Consider the following 16251-nt stretch of genomic DNA (forward strand, 5'->3'; position numbering starts at 1 on the left):
AAGTTAAAAAGTAAATACATTAAAATAAAAATAAATACATTAAAATAATTTATAAAAAACTTCATCATATTCCCTTCCTCCTAACGACTTGGCATAAGCCTTGTACAATATATTCACGGACCTACTTGAGCAGTCCTCTTTGAATTCAGCAAAGAAAACTTGCATGCTGGCATGGCCAATTAATATCAATAAATGCCACAATACACTGAGCTCCAAATAAAAATTATCTTTTGTATGACCCTACCATGCATAGCTTGTTGTTTCATCGATGACAAACAAAAGTTTAAGCTTGTGGTGTGATGAAGCCAAAATGTATAGTGAAAATTAATCACTATTTTTTCTTTCAGAAAATGACTAAAATAGAATACAAAGTAGTATTTTTTCCGATTTATTTACCGCAAATGTGTTTTTAGGTCATTTTGGCAAGTTTTGGAGAAAGTTGTGTTTATAGGGCAAAATCAGAGCAAAAATGTTATATTTAGGTGATTTCTAAGTAGGACGTAAAAATGGGACATTAAATGGAGTATGCAACACCTCATATAAAGTGCATAACATGGGAAATGGTGAAAAATCAAGAAAATCCGCTAAGTCAGAGACCCTACAGCCTCCCCAATACCGTATGATTCCGTACAATCCGTGGACTATCCTAACTTTTGTTTATCTCGTTGTCAGTTCCTGTAAATGCAATTTAAATTAGAGTTAAATGTGAGGAGGGTTAAATATAATTTAGTAAAAGTAGAGTGTGTAGAAAGTTTTTATAGATTATAAATTAAAATACGTGACACGTCTTTTGAATTTATATGAGTAGGTGAACATCGTTGATAGAACGTGATTTTCCACCAAAATGTATTAGATCTCTTTCACTACTAAAATATTAGTCTGTACTTGCAGACTAAGTTTTCAAAGAGTAGAGTGAGACTATGGTACCATGCATAGTGTGGATTAGCCCATACTATGGATCAATATTCAAGTTTTCAAAGATCAAGCAGTACGTCCATTTAAACCATTCAACATGATCTTCATATGAAAATGAACTTGCAGACTAAGTTTTATATATTTAATAAAAGAATTTGCAAGTTTTTTAGCTATCGAAAATCATTACTTGTAAATGGTCTAAATTTTCTACCTATGTAAAAATATAGTAAAAAAAACTGTATATATATATATATATATATATATTACGGACTAATCCACACCATGCATTAATTGTACTATATATTAGGATTTTATAAAGAAATGCCATAATTACAAGAGAAACAAAAGACGTAATTTTATGAAAAAACTTAATTGTATTTCTTGACTTCATATTACATATTACATAGAGTAAAAATTATTTATTTATAACAACATAAAATCTCTAAAAGGAGGAACTTATAAATAACTCCTTCCTAAAATATCTCTACATAGTAAATACCAAAAACTTTCTCCTTAGTATATCATGCCAAACATGAGTCTGCTATATCTAACACCCTGCAAAATCAAACTGCTATAAATAGATGGTGAGAGGAGAGACCACAGCGTCACTAATTTAGTATTGTTACTTGTGCTTAAAACTCTCAATTTTTCTCGTTGATAATTTCAATGATATGTTGTTACATGGCACCACTTGCATACATGAATTTAAGTAGTTTGATATATCAACTAGACATAATAAAGCACTAGTTTGCAAAATCTTTTTACATAATTACTGAATAAGAAAGTGAACATCAAAAACATCACGCATTTATTACAAAAGCTTATCATCATTACATTCAGAATGAAATATCAACAACATGCCAACATGGTGGTACAAGCAGAAAGTAAAATTACAGGTATGAAAGAAATAATAAAGAAAGAAATTAAGAAAATAGCAAAGCAAAGAAGAAAAGAACACATGCATTTAATTAACTGGTTCAAGCAATATTTTGGTTACTAGTTCCTTGGTATGACTGCCGGGCTTGCCAAATCCATCTCCAACTTGGTAAAAGCCTTGTGCCGTGCATGGGATATTGAAAGCAACATCATTGATGGACTTCTCAAAGGCAGAATTGCTGACAACTTCACCATTGAGTGATTTCCAGTTTTTCCAAATCAGCTCCTTTATTCCTTGTCGAGCAACAGATTCTGTGACACTTTTGTCTCGCATATAACATTGAATGGATTTGTCGGTATCCCCCCGCTCTATCTCGTCCTATAATTAGAATTGTGATCAGTAATGCAAGAAAAATGTTTTGAAACGCAGTGTATAATTATAATTAATTAATACAAGAAATTGATTTCTTCTTTTCAGGTTTTTCATAAAAAAAATTAAAATATATTCTTTTCAGGTTGTCTTTGTCATTTTGAAAGAATAGGAACTAATCACCCGGTTGGTTATATGCCCCCAAAATTATTTGGGCAACAACTTAAAATTAATTGTTATTACCTTGTTCTATGCGTATATATTATTTTAGTGCACTTACAGTGGACGTTCCTAAGTCGTCATAAAGTCGTAGGTTCATCGATGCATATCGAAAAATGTCGGGATAACCAGATGAGATCTGCTCTAGATCTTTAGCAGTAACATAATCGTTTATACAGTAGGCATAGGAAAGTACTATGTGACCTGTAATGGACAACCATGCGTTCTCAAGGTACTCCTCCAATGTTGGTGCATATCCATTGTGGTACCACCTTGCTTCCACTAGGTAGGCTTTGCATAGATCTTTCCACTGCCAAATTATTTCAAACAATAAATGTACAATAAAAACAAGTGATTTTCACCACTGAATCCATGATTAATGCAAGTGTATATGTCTCAGTCAGCCTTCATTTCCATTATATTTTTTAATGATCAGATGGTAACCAAATCGTGCAGAAAGAAATAACTGTAATATGGATTAATTAATTACCGCTCGCCTTAGATATGGAAAAACACAAAGCCCTTTTTCTCTTAAGACTTCATTACCCTGATCTTGGACAGTATTAAAGAGAGCTACAATGCACATGCGAAAGATTTCGGGAAGCCCCTCTGTAGCAGTGACATCCCATCTTGAAAAGAAAATTATGATTAATAATTGAAATAGCCTATATATTATTCAGAATGAATCAAAATACAAGTTATACCCATAAATCACTTACTGTTCGATGGCTTTAGTAAAGATCTCAAGTTCATCCAATGACCCATAAACATCATAGATATCATCAAGTGTTGTAATCAGGCAGTTTGATTGTGCCATTGCTATTCTATAACTTGAATTCTTTGGCTGATCAGAAGCATAGCCTTCTCCCCACAAGTAGTTCTCAACGAGCCTGTCGCGAATAAATGGTAGTTTTTCATAAAGCCCCAAGTCAGTCCACCATCTGGACAAAGAAAAAGTGAAAAGAAATTTAAAAAGATATATACATACAAATAAAGCTTTCTCAAAGTAAAACACGTGTATACTTTGCCATTTTTTTAATAGCCGTAGAATAAAACAGGGATTAAATTGAATCATGAATTATATATTTATATATAATTATTGATATGTACCTTGATACTTGCTTTAGTTCTTTCCTGTATAAGTTTTGAAATAAATTAAAATCCAAAACAGACAGTTCCCTCAGTGCAGGTTTGCTATGCTCGTCCATCTTGTATTGCTCGATAAACCAGCGATTGTGCAGCCTTTTTATCCTCCAATTCAGAGGGAGCTCCAGTGCATGGGCAACTTGTTCTTTTAGCCTGGAATTATCATACTTAGAGCACTTGAAAAAATTTGTTAGGTATTTGGTTGTGAAGTGCCTGGCCATCTCCAATGTCTCTTCTCCTTCTTTCGCATGAAAAGAAGCCTGGTACAAACTGATTATCTCTTTAATGTCTGATAGCTTTGCTTTGAAGTTTCCTTTGTCGTCGAAGTAACTATTGAATATATCTGCTCAAAGTTTGTGTACTTGTGATATAAGGCACATATTTTCAAATTAAAGTAAATATGTAAACCTAAGGATCAACATTTAGTCTAGTGACTAAGGTGATAAAAATTTTTGTATAGGAGAATGAAGTTTAATACCGGACTGATAATTTCTTGTGAATATTCAAAGCTCAAAAGCTTGACTTTCATCTTTCAACTTAAAAACAAATTATTTAGAAACACCAAAATTATGTAAAAGTTTTAAATTGCGATTATTGCGTTATCGCGGAAAGGCTAAAAAAAAGTTACCGCGAATAGCATAGCTATAGCGAAATCTATCTTACATAGTGTTTTTTGTTTTAAAAATTATGTTTTATATATCTACTAATTATCAACATTATCTAAAGTCACATAGAGCGATAAGTAACACAAAATTGATTAAGAAATTAGAATATACATATTGAATTAGTACAAAGTCCAAATTTCTATTCAAAATATCCTTAATAATATCATAAATCAATATTTTTCCATTCAAAATAACCTAAGCATCATGACATAAACTATATATCTTTTTCTATTAAACTAAGCATCATAGAATAAACTATCTATTCTTTTATATTTAAAAGCAAAAATAATCTGGACCTTGAACAAAGTTATTCTTAAAAAAATTCAGTTTGGATCGATCTTTAAATAATAGCCTATATAACATAGCGTGCGCTATAGCGCAAATAGCGGACCGCTATTACCGCTATAGAGGTCGTAGCTAAAATAGCGCACTTTTGTCTCATAGCTTAGGGTTTATGGTCCGAATATGCTATAGTGCGCTATTTAGAACACTGTAAAACTGATCACATATCCTCCTGTATAAATCCAATTTCCATCTTTAAAGTGAAAATGTTATATGTGAGATTGAAAACATATTTTGCAATTTTTTTTAAACATCTACAAATGGTTCTCGCTCGGGTTTTAAACTTAAAATCTCCCAATTGAAAGAACATTGATTTTTACCATGAGACAAAAGGCCAGTTCTCCATATTTTGCAACACTAACAGCACTTCATATATATAAAGAAAATAACTAACAACCACTAAATTAATGTGTTTCCAATATTATCTCATATATTTAAAGTTGAATCGCTAATTGTCGAAGTGAAATATAGAATAGTTGACAACTGAACCTTTTCTTAGGAATATATAAAGATACAAAAATATATACCTTCCTGTCACTAAATCCATGCATCCACAACAATCTGAAAAGAAGTGATACTTCATAAAGGTCATCAAGCATTGCAGATGGAGAAATATGATCCACTGATTCATGGATGTTAGTAATCACGCAGTTTATCTCGTCCATGAAATGATATGCGACTCCGAGCTGTTGTAAGGCATCAACAAGCTCTAATTTATCCCTGAGCAACTCTTCCTTTTGTATCATTTGAGTCACCTCTTTCTTGAGCTGGCTTACTCTTTCCATGTTTTTAACCTCCTTCATGTACAAAAACAAAAACAAAAACAACAAAAACAAACAGAATGTGTTCTTTAAATACAACTAAACTTCATGAGCGGTTTCTTACAGATGTTAATTTGCTTACATGTTCATCTCCAGTATCTAACGACTGTATGAAGTTATCATTCCATATGGTCGGTGGATAGTGTCCCGACCGTCGCTCAAGCCCTGGAGACTGTAAATTTGCGTAAATACGGAACCGACATGAAAGCACTCTCATCTGTGTGTGGCGAATGCTAACCGGGATGAAAGATGGAACTGCTAAGCATAGAGCCATTTATGCAAGGAGATGTAATTAAATTAATTTCAGATTGCTAGACCCCTCTTCCATTTATAGATATAGTCTCTGATTACAGAACAACTCCCCTACACATGGTCCACCAGGATCATACTATATAATTAGGAATTAGGAACAAAAGATTTGATAATGACGGAAGCCATGCACCAAAATGTCATTGATTTCCTTTCTTAATTTTTAAATGACTTTTCACGCCGCAGTTAACATCGCCACCACGGAAAATAGGAAACATGTATGTGCAATCTGATTGTGTACGTAACAACTCACTTACACGTGGCCATACAAGTGGATCAGACTATATATATTTGAGTAGAAGACTATATATATATATTCACAAATGGTCTCCATCAATACGAAATCCATCTTTCTAAATATATATATATATATACAGACTATATATATATATTTAGAAAGATGGATTTCGTACTGATGGAGACCATCCACCTACATGTAATTGATTACCTTTTCTTGAAATGACTTTCTCGCTGCAGTTAACATCGCCCCCTTATTGTCTACGGGCGTCAGTAATACAAAATAAATAAATAATAATAATAAGAAACACATATGGTTGGGTTATTAAAATTTCTTCTATTGGAAAGGGGAGTACAAGAATTTCATTTGTTTGTTCTCTCACTCTCACAAGAATTTGTTCTCTCACTCTAAATATATATGATATACAAATGTCTAGAAGCTTTAAAATATAGACTATTAGAAAAGAGAATTTTAAGTCGGTTATAGTGATTCTTGAATAATCTAGAAGGACAAATTGGACTTGGGCCTTGGTGTTGCCATTTATTCTTTTGATATGCACCAAGATGATGCTGACTTCAACACTTCTCCTCGGCACCAACTTAGTATTGTCTTGATATTCGATATTATGCGTTAACATGGGTTGTCATGCTTCTTATTGATTCTTTTAATTTTATGAACTTGAAGTTTCTTAGACATTTGCGGTTGGTCTTCAAGAATAGTTATCTTCATAAGAGATGGTTCTGAAATCTTCTTCTCACGTTGCCTTGGCACAAGTCGTCATCAGGTTTTCTTCTCTTCACAGATCACCTAACGAGCTGCATCTCCTTCCAATAACTCCCATCTTGCAGTTTTCTCCACAACAGTGACACTCATTTGTATCATCCCATCATCACCACTCTTCTTGGTGATGGCCTCCATCTCGGTGCTCTCTTGTGGCTTCTCCTTATCACCCACCGCGCACGTAACAACTCCGGTCTCCTCCTCGACCGATTCTTCAACTGGTTCTTTGAAGAACCATGACTCGAAGTCAATTTCCTCTTCGACATCCTCTACGCTAGCAATCGACTGTATCGCAACAACCACCACTGCGTCCCACTCTTCTTCACTTGGGAACTCCTCTGGTTGAGACTAGGGAAGAGTTCAGGGGGAATTTCATATATACCACTAATTTTTTTTGAAATTATGTATTTACCATTTTAAATTCTATAATTACATATTTTCCATTCTAAATTATAATAACTTACATATTTATCCAATATAGCTGAAATATATATTAAATATACTCAAAACTCAAATTAATTATGTTTAATATTTTAGAAAGTACAATTAATCAAATATATACTAAAATTGTACTCACAATTTTGTGAACAAATTAATCGTACCAAATTCTACGAGAATGGTTGGCAAATTGTACCAAAAGTGTCAACATTGTACCAAAATAATAGCAAAAATTTAACCAATTTTTAATTACCTAGCTAATGTCAGAATTGTACTAACGGTTTTGTAAACCAATAGTACCAATTAAATTTCACCAGAATTTTTCGTACATTTTACCAAATTGGTGGCAAAAATTGTACCAAAATGGTGGCAAGAATTGTTCATACATTTGTTGTGGTTCCCTGTCATGGAGCATTCGATCTCAGAATTAACGGTTCATAATCCAAAAATAGTGAATATGTGGGCTTAATTAATCAAACTACACTTTTTTATGTTAAGAATTAAGTATTATTTAATCAAACTATATCTGCCATAATTATAGACTCCTATTTATATATGTTAAATGATTACTTGACAAACAAACCTAATATCTCTTCAAATGTAATTTTAAACATTTATAAAAAACCGTAGAGATGTTTAATTGACCGTGATTTTTTATTTTATTTATATTTTATACCAAAAAAGAAAGAATGTTTATTGGATAATGGAGGTGCAATCTCTCTTATTTCACATCATCTTTCCCTTTTCAAACTATGGAGAAAGGTTAGGACTCCACCTTGTTTCACCTTCTCCTTTTTTTCTTTTTCTAAGCATGAGATGAGAATCAATTTTTTTAAATCACGTGGGTTCTTTTATTCTCAAAGATTTTTCTTATTCATGCTTTCTTGTACCAAACATGCATGATTAAATAATCAATCATCTCATAACATCTCAATTATTTCCTATATCTCAGTTGTTGATTATTTAACCATCACTTTAATGAAAATTTTATCAATGTCGCATATGGGGCATCCAATTATTCCAAGGGGAACTGCTAAATTGTTCAAGACACTTTTACAAGATTTTGTGACAGTGTTTTTTTGTTGTTGCAAAAGTGGAATTCCACCTATTTCATTACGAAACAACATAGGTATAGTATAAAAATTCAATTATTCTGAACTAATGGAACAACAACTATCTAGTATCAGCCAACCACAAATCAAAATAGCATATTAGAAAATGTAATCAAACTAATTTCACTAAATTCACTAATATCAATCACTTATAGCAACCACACTAGTGGAAGAGGAGGTAGTATCAACTAAAGACCAATTAGGAGATAATAATCCAGCTACCTCATCAATGGCATCATAGATGTCCCTGTCATCCGACTCTCATAAACAAAAAGAAGGGACCCCGTCTAAAACCATAAGGGAGCTGGCTCTGTCCTGAGAGTCTGTATCTGATATCACTATTAGGGTCTTATCTGAGTCAATGGAAAAACATCAAAAGGCATAATCAATGAATCTTTTAAAGGTATATAATAATCAAAATTCCAAAGGTCAGGCACTTGTGTGCAATTAAAAACAAAATTGTTATGATTACCAATCCAAGACCACAAAGTAGAAATAAATACGAAAACAACAAATAGGTGATGTACAGTCTCAAGGGCACCACAAAATGGATAGTTTATATTACCTTGCCAACCTCTAGTACGTAAGTTGCATTTCGTAAGAATTTTATCATGTCCAAATAACCAAACAAAAACTTTGATCTTAAGAGAAATCTTAGCCTTCCATAAGTATTGAAAATATGGTTTGGAATACCCCTAATTGAAAGTCATTTATAAAGAGAGTGAACAGTAAAAAGACCTGAAGAAGTCCATCTTCAATGTATACTATCCGGCTGAGCTGAATATAAAGCGTGAAAAGATTTTTTTTTTAAAAAGTTGTTTCCATTCATGAGAATAATCATCGTTAATTGCCTGTTAAATTGCAAACTAAATAATAAATTAGAGAACATTGTAGATATATACAGTAATAGATGGATTAGATGTAATTCTAAAGAGATTAGAGAAGACACAAAATAAAGAGCAATTGCCATGCCATCTATCTAACCAAAAGGAAGTATCACTACCATCAGTTACAATCCTATTAATATGCAAATTAAATATTTCTGCAAGATCTAAAATACTAACCCAAAATGAAGATAATATATTAGAAGCTAAACCAGTAGAATCATATTTAGCAATAAGAATTGATTTTGATTTATCATTGACAGTGAAATCTTTAAATCAAAACCACCATTTAGCCAACAAAATAATATTTATATAATTAAGATCTAATACACTAAGCCCCCATAATTTTTGGGTAAACATGCATTCGACCATTTAATAAGATGATGTTTCCTTCTCCCAGCGGTACCATTAGTCCAAAGAAGTCTTTTTCTAATGATATCAATTTTTTTTCCTAATAGTAACATGCATTCGATAAATAGAGAGCTAATATAAAGGAATATATGACAAAACATAGTATAATAATGTGATTCTAAGCCCTAATGACAATAAATAGCCTTTCCATATTTGTAATCCTTAACTTTTATAAATATATTATATTGGTACAGAGAATTTGAACACTATAATTATTACCATTCTCTTGACTTTTTTTTTTTTTTTAATCAGACTAGACGAGTCTATAATTCATACATTTTTCTCAGCTCGAGATATATACATGTTTCATCTTGATACATTTGATTAGCCCTTGTTAATGTATGATTCTTACCATACTAGTTCAAAATTAACACTATTATAGTACAATGTAATTATAGCTCTATATTCAAACAATTAAACTTAATACTTGAGAACATGGAAATTAATAATAATCAATGCCCTTTATTTATTTCTAATTTTTTTCCTTGTAAATCTGATGAGTTTGCCTTTCCTTTTTTATGGATGCTATCAGTGTAAAAGCCTGTCATCTGATCTTACAAGAAGTGCCGCATGCATTATTGAGGTACTTGTTATTTTATTACATATTCATGAAAAAAAAAATAAGTATCTCAATAAGGGTAAAGATTAAGAAAAATAAATACGTAGGTAGTCCAGAAAGATAATAAATCCATGTCTTATAATTAATAAAAAGCAAATAAATATCGAATTGTCTCTTACAAATAATGACATGAATTTTCTAAGCAGCTTAGTAGGAAATAATTACAGAAGAAAGATGGATGAGTGTGTGACATTCAGTCATACCAGTACTCAAACAACCATTTTAATTCATGCGAAATTATAGCTAAAATAACAACAATCACACCTTGGATAATAAATTGAAATATTGCCTCGGCATAGAAGGTCGCATGTTCTATACTCAATACAAAGTGTTTGGATTGATTTGACGACCTTGAGACAAATATCATGCATAATTATAGTTACAGAAAATGAATAATTAAACAGTAAATAATAGGTTTTTTGTTGCATCGCACATTCAAGTCACTGCGCATAGTTAGATCCATCAGCAGTTGACATCCTGGAGCTGCAATGAGAGAGAAAAGACATAATTATATAATTATGTTTTCATATAGTTGTAACGATTGAGGTTTACAAGATATTTATGTTTTCTGGAGATAAAATGGACATTGTTCATATGGTCCAAGAGGTAGAGGTAGAAACAAGAGCCATCCCCAAAACAACCAAATCTATAAAATTTGACATGGAATGGAGTCAATGGACCAATCCAGATGCAGAGCCAACCTATAACATTTGACAGGGCAAAACCAAACCTGAAACCTAGTATCTGAAAACAAATTGGCTGGATGCTGGTACAATCTGTTCCTTTCATTTTACCTCAATTGCTTTGGAAGGACAAAAGCTTGAGGTTTCAACTTCTGCAAGGACACAGACAAATTACATCCAAGCAAGAAAAATGCAGAAACTGAGCTTAATTACCAGGTTGATGGGAACATCAATTGTCATAATGGATGAGGTCATCCAGAGAAGAGAATATATCTTCCGGGGGCTCTCCCATTATGAGACCAAAGAGTGGGTCTGAGTTGCTATCCGAATTCCTATGTAACACCATATAATAAAAAAAATTGTTAGAACACGAGTAATAAACTATTTCTAGTTGGTAGCCTAGACCTGAGATTCTCATATCTGGTACCTATTCATGCAATGTGGCACAAGTATCCAGCATATGCAGGACTCGGGAGTTCAATTTACCCATTGAGATATAAATATATAATGTTAAATCTAAGCATGAGGAAGGGAGTATTGAAGAAGGGCTCATTTTGCATATTTGGGGTAAGAAATACAGCTAGGTTTTATTTTTTACCTCAGAGAAAGGTTCTTCAGACCATCCTCAATTTGTCCAGGCAGCATGTTACTGTCATTTGTAGGGCAATTTCTCACACTTGGTACAGTTTGTACGCTACAATAAGGCACAATCACACAGTTATACATAATCACTTAAAAAATTATAATACCAAAAATGTTCACAGAAGACAGAATAACACCAACACCTGACTCCCGTAAAAGCAACTGAACCACCCCCTTGATTCTCAACAATTATTAAGCACGGTGAAGCAATAATCGAGGAAAGGGAGATGAATAATTTTGCCATTATTTTCAAATGGGGAATCTTTTCACAAAAAAGTGGAGTATGTGTCATTTTTTTTTTTTTAACTTTTTACGGGTGTATATGTTGAACTAGGGGAGGAGCAAAACTTTCAAGCTATGAAAATGTGAATATCACGGGGGTCAATCATATAAAATTTTCATGTTATGAATTATGGACAATTTTACATATCTATGAGTTTTTGAAAATGAATGGGGGTCGATGGAACCCTATACTGTGAACGTCCCTCTGCCTCTGAGGTTAGATAAAGAAATAAAGAAGGAAAGAAATGCAAAAATAAGTACATGTTTGACTGAAGCAAGTTGGTTCTGTGGTTCATCATCATATTGCCATTTAGGGGTCCCGAATGGTTCATCGCCGCCTGGTATTACAATTAGAAGTCAGATTTATTATTTGCACAAAATTATAATGAAATTAAGTTGGTTCCATGGTGTGTTTTTCTATCAAAAGTAAAATGTAGTCTTTACTAACAAAATTTAGTCTCAATTTAGCTATAATGCTAAATTACATATGCAAACAAACTAGATACCCAAATCTGGTAAGATAATTGTTCTGAAAAAAAGAAGAAAACTTTAGTAATGCCTAAAGGAACACTTTCTGGCCCTTAGTCCTTAGAGCAGGTCTCCTGCACTAGTGCATACTAGTTGTACAGTGAAGTGACATATTACCTGGTTAGTTGAATCTTGAGAGGCTCTGGCTCTGGCTTCTCTGAGCTTAGATATCTCTATCTGATTGTTCAGAAAAAAGAACAAAGAATCAATCTTTTGTAGCTCAGTAACTCAAATTATAGAGAGAAATAAAAGATGATTTGTGTAGTTTCATTTAAAATGTATGCACCCTCTTTGCTTTCAGCAGGATTCCAGCTTGGCGGATAGCTTCCCTGATGTTCAATCGTTCATTGCTATTCATAGAGAGAATTCGCAAAAAAATGTTAAAGTTAGTCTTTCCTTAACCACAGATTATTCCATCGAAACGTAACTATTACTTGAAATGAAGTACCATTAGGCCCTGTTTTGCTTCAGTTTAGAAACTAAAACCAATAGTGCACTACATTGTTGACAATCCAATCAACTAAACCCCAATTTGTTATTAGGTTATACCAATACACACATAACAAAACACAAACAATTAGTGAAACTACTATTTTTCAACTGTTTAATAAAAAGTGCACTCCATTGTTGTCATTCAAACATATTAAAATAAAAAAAAAGATAATTAAGTTTGGTGAAATTATTACACAAGCTGGGCACACAAATTTTGCCTTCGTTGTATTTCCTCTTCCATGTTAATAGAACTCTGCTGGCCCTGTAAAGAAAGAGTCAACACCTAAAAAGAGAGCAAAAAAAGGAATACACAATTACACAATTAGAGTGAGGGTACTGTAATATGCATATTATGGGTTGACCCTTGCTATGGATTCATATCTCTATTTTTAAAGTTTAAATAGTTGATTTGGGCCATTAAACATGATCTATATGAAAACATCTGACCAAGTTTTACATTTTTTAGAATTTTTTTTTAAAAAAAAAAAAGATAGAAAATCACTTCATTAATTCAGATGGTGTAGAATTTTTAGCTCAAGTGATTTTCTACCTATCTTAATTCGGAATGCTTTTCTCACAAGGTAATTAAGAAAAAGAAGTAGATCATAGTACCTGCTGGATGGCACGAGAGGTTCCGGGTCGCCTGAAATAGACCATTAAAAGGATGTATAAGATTTGATTGAATTGACACATAATTTATTAACAACCATTAGACAAAGATGTAACATGAAATGAAGACAAAACATTTCTCAAACGGACACAATAGTATACCACTTGCATCGGTATTGATCAGACCAAACTGGTATATATTTATGGAGCACAAGTTGTTGTCAACTAATTGAAAAAAATAAAGAATAAAACTATTTAATTACCCAAGATTCATGAGGTATTGTTCATCGATTACATGCTCTTTGTCATCCTTGAAGGCTTTTTTTAAAGCCTATTTACGTAAAGTAAGAATGTTTATATTAGATTAATTTTAGTTAAATAACAAAAATTAATGGAAAAAATAAAAATAAAAAATAATGAGAGAACTAGGGTTTACTATGCCTACCTTAATACCTTCCAGCTTACTGCTCATCCATATTAGAACACATCAATAATATGAAAAGAAAAAAAAATGTTAATAGAAAAAAATGTAAGTAGCAACTTTAAAAGAATGCAATGACTAACATACCTCTCATATCTCTCTTTTGGACTCAAATTAACAAACCTGTTTACCATGTCCTCAAAATTGCTGAAAAAAGAATACAAAAAAAATATTCAGATAATTTTAATCCTGAAATGATTTTCCAATATTCTCATTCATCCAAATCAGTTCTACTTGTTCTCCTTTGCAAAACAAAGCAATAAACATATATGTGATATTATCAACAGAACAAAAATCTAATAACTGATACCAGCACTTAGTAATACTTTGTAAAAGGCTCACAATATAATTATGCTCCAATTGTTCCATTAAGACAACAAAAAGGAATTCTTATTCTTTCAACAAATTATCATGTAAATAAGGACTAAACATATATATGCAAAATAAAAGACAATGGAAAAGGAATTAGAGGTTACGTACGTATTAGGTCCTAAGACAAGATCTGCCTTCCCATCAGGACTAAACGAGAGGGCAAGAACTGGGCTATCGCATAAAATGGATATGTCATTCGCCTTCTTTGCATAGCCAAGTTTCCTCTTTCTATAGAAGTTCTTTCGTTCGCTGGGTTCCACAGGCCCGAGTTCCCTCTTATTTCGACCCATCCTATTAAATTATAAAAAAAATGTAATTAGCAACCTAATTCTCAGATAATATAAATAATTTCATTTATCTCTTATGACAAATTAGATTTAATGAGACGGAACAAGCTTATTATATCATTATTCCTTATTAATGATAATTTTGAATAAGAACAAGGCACAAATTAGGTAATATATACTTCACCATCTTGAATAAATTGAATATATAATTTCTGTTTTAAGCAACTAAGCAGAACAAAGGTAGCAATAAAAATCATCTTTAGAACATCACAAATAAACACTAAATCCAGGTGAATAAAAATATATATAACAAAACTCTCAAAAGCACGCCAACTGGAGCAACTCAAAAGGTATTTTTGTCATTTTATTATGTTTTAAATTAACATACATTTTTGGCGTCTCCAAAATTATCTAGTTATTTATTGCTGTTGGTAAGGGCTTAATTATCAAATTAAATTAAAAAAAAAAATCTTTATTTAGATAATATTTTTTGTGCACAAGAGCTCACATATACGAAAATCCAGATAAATATTTTTTTGTGCAGGAGGGCTCTCAATTCTCATACTCTCATAAAGGAAAATATTTTATTAATTAACTCCACAGTGTCATGCCATAAGTACCGATTTGGTGTTACTTCCTTAGAACTCCTTTAAATGTTAATTATTTCATATAAATCCAGCAGAACATAAATTTCTTGATATGGATATTTGATTGAGCTAATTGATCAATTTTATTGCTATTTTCTCTTTCACTACAATATATAGATGATACAAACTCTATTTAATTATAAGCAGCCCGTTTTTAATTTGCTTCACGGTAAAAATTAAAAACTGTAAAATTTTCCAACAATCAAAAGCTTGTAACCGCTAATTTTGTTGTTTCCCAACGCTAATTGATTGATAATGTTGAGAATAATGAAGATCAGGGACTAATTAGGAAAATAAGGAGTTACCAATTTAAGTAAAAATAAACATCTCAACTTTTTTTTGGATCTTTAAAAATTACCCACTACTATAGAAAAACAGTCTTATATCGGATAAAAATGGGATTTTCTACCGGATTTTCTACAGCAAAAGATCAACACGATAAAACATATTACCAATAGAAAAACTTGTACGTATGGACTAATTTATTTTTTTGTGTTTCCTATTTTGTCTGTGTTTTAATTAGAATAGAAGTTGAATTTCCTTGCACAAAATATAAACAAGAACTTTTTATGTAGAAAAAAGAATAAAAACTATGATGTAAAAAATCAAACTTATATCAAATGTTTGTCAATTTAATAAAAAAATAACAAGTTTCAAGTGGAGGAAACAAAAAAGTTCTGACTAAAAGCTAAAGCAATAAAAATTATTGAAGAACTCACCTATGAAATATAATAGTAGTTTTCTGAACAAGAATCAAAATCACCTTTCTTCACAGATTCACTGATGTATCACCAATACAATGCTAATTGACCATTCCTTCCACTTATATAAAATTTTATATGTTAAAAATAGAAACCCTTTTTCATTTCATTTTTGGTGAACTTTTGATAAAAATACTATAGCCAACTTTAAACAGGTGAAAAATAGCAACTCTTTCCAAAATTAAATTGTCATACCAAAAATAATCACATAACAAATTGGGAATGACCACATAATATATTCTAATTTTGTCCACCCCTATTTTTATCAATTGACTTACCCAAAAAAGGTTATCGAAAAATGGCATGTGACAATAGTGGTGTT

At 31.9% G+C, this 16251-nt stretch overlaps 3 protein-coding genes across 3 annotated transcripts; all 3 read right to left on the bottom strand.

The window, feature by feature from the left end:
• Nucleotides 1-1722: 1722 nt before the first annotated feature.
• Nucleotides 1723-3879, bottom strand: LOC144562330 (monoterpene synthase 7, chloroplastic-like). Its single transcript, XM_078311537.1, has 5 exons — nucleotides 3491-3879; nucleotides 3100-3321; nucleotides 2871-3009; nucleotides 2442-2690; nucleotides 1723-2170 (listed from the first exon to the last, which is right to left on the bottom strand). Exons 1-5 carry the CDS (start codon nucleotides 3745-3747, stop codon nucleotides 1880-1882), a joined length of 1158 nt encoding a protein of 385 aa, XP_078167663.1. The 5' UTR covers nucleotides 3748-3879; the 3' UTR covers nucleotides 1723-1879.
• An 814-nt stretch (nucleotides 3880-4693) lies between these two features.
• Nucleotides 4694-5648, bottom strand: LOC144570058 (monoterpene synthase 8, chloroplastic-like). Its single transcript, XM_078320409.1, has 3 exons — nucleotides 5437-5648; nucleotides 5061-5330; nucleotides 4694-4705 (listed from the first exon to the last, which is right to left on the bottom strand). Exons 1-3 carry the CDS (start codon nucleotides 5626-5628, stop codon nucleotides 4694-4696), a joined length of 474 nt encoding a protein of 157 aa, XP_078176535.1. The 5' UTR covers nucleotides 5629-5648.
• Nucleotides 5649-11057: 5409 nt separating this feature from the next.
• Nucleotides 11058-14524, bottom strand: LOC144570374 (uncharacterized). Its single transcript, XM_078320425.1, has 11 exons — nucleotides 14343-14524; nucleotides 13950-14009; nucleotides 13827-13845; nucleotides 13645-13712; nucleotides 13385-13415; nucleotides 12967-13034; nucleotides 12567-12630; nucleotides 12398-12457; nucleotides 12014-12090; nucleotides 11427-11522; nucleotides 11058-11160 (listed from the first exon to the last, which is right to left on the bottom strand). Exons 1-11 carry the CDS (start codon nucleotides 14522-14524, stop codon nucleotides 11058-11060), a joined length of 828 nt encoding a protein of 275 aa, XP_078176551.1.
• Nucleotides 14525-16251: the final 1727 nt, after the last annotated feature.

Source organism: Carex rostrata, chromosome 1 (assembly GCF_964058835.1).
Source record: "Carex rostrata chromosome 1, lpCarRost1.2, whole genome shotgun sequence".
NCBI classification, from domain to species: Eukaryota; Viridiplantae; Streptophyta; class Magnoliopsida; order Poales; family Cyperaceae; genus Carex; species Carex rostrata.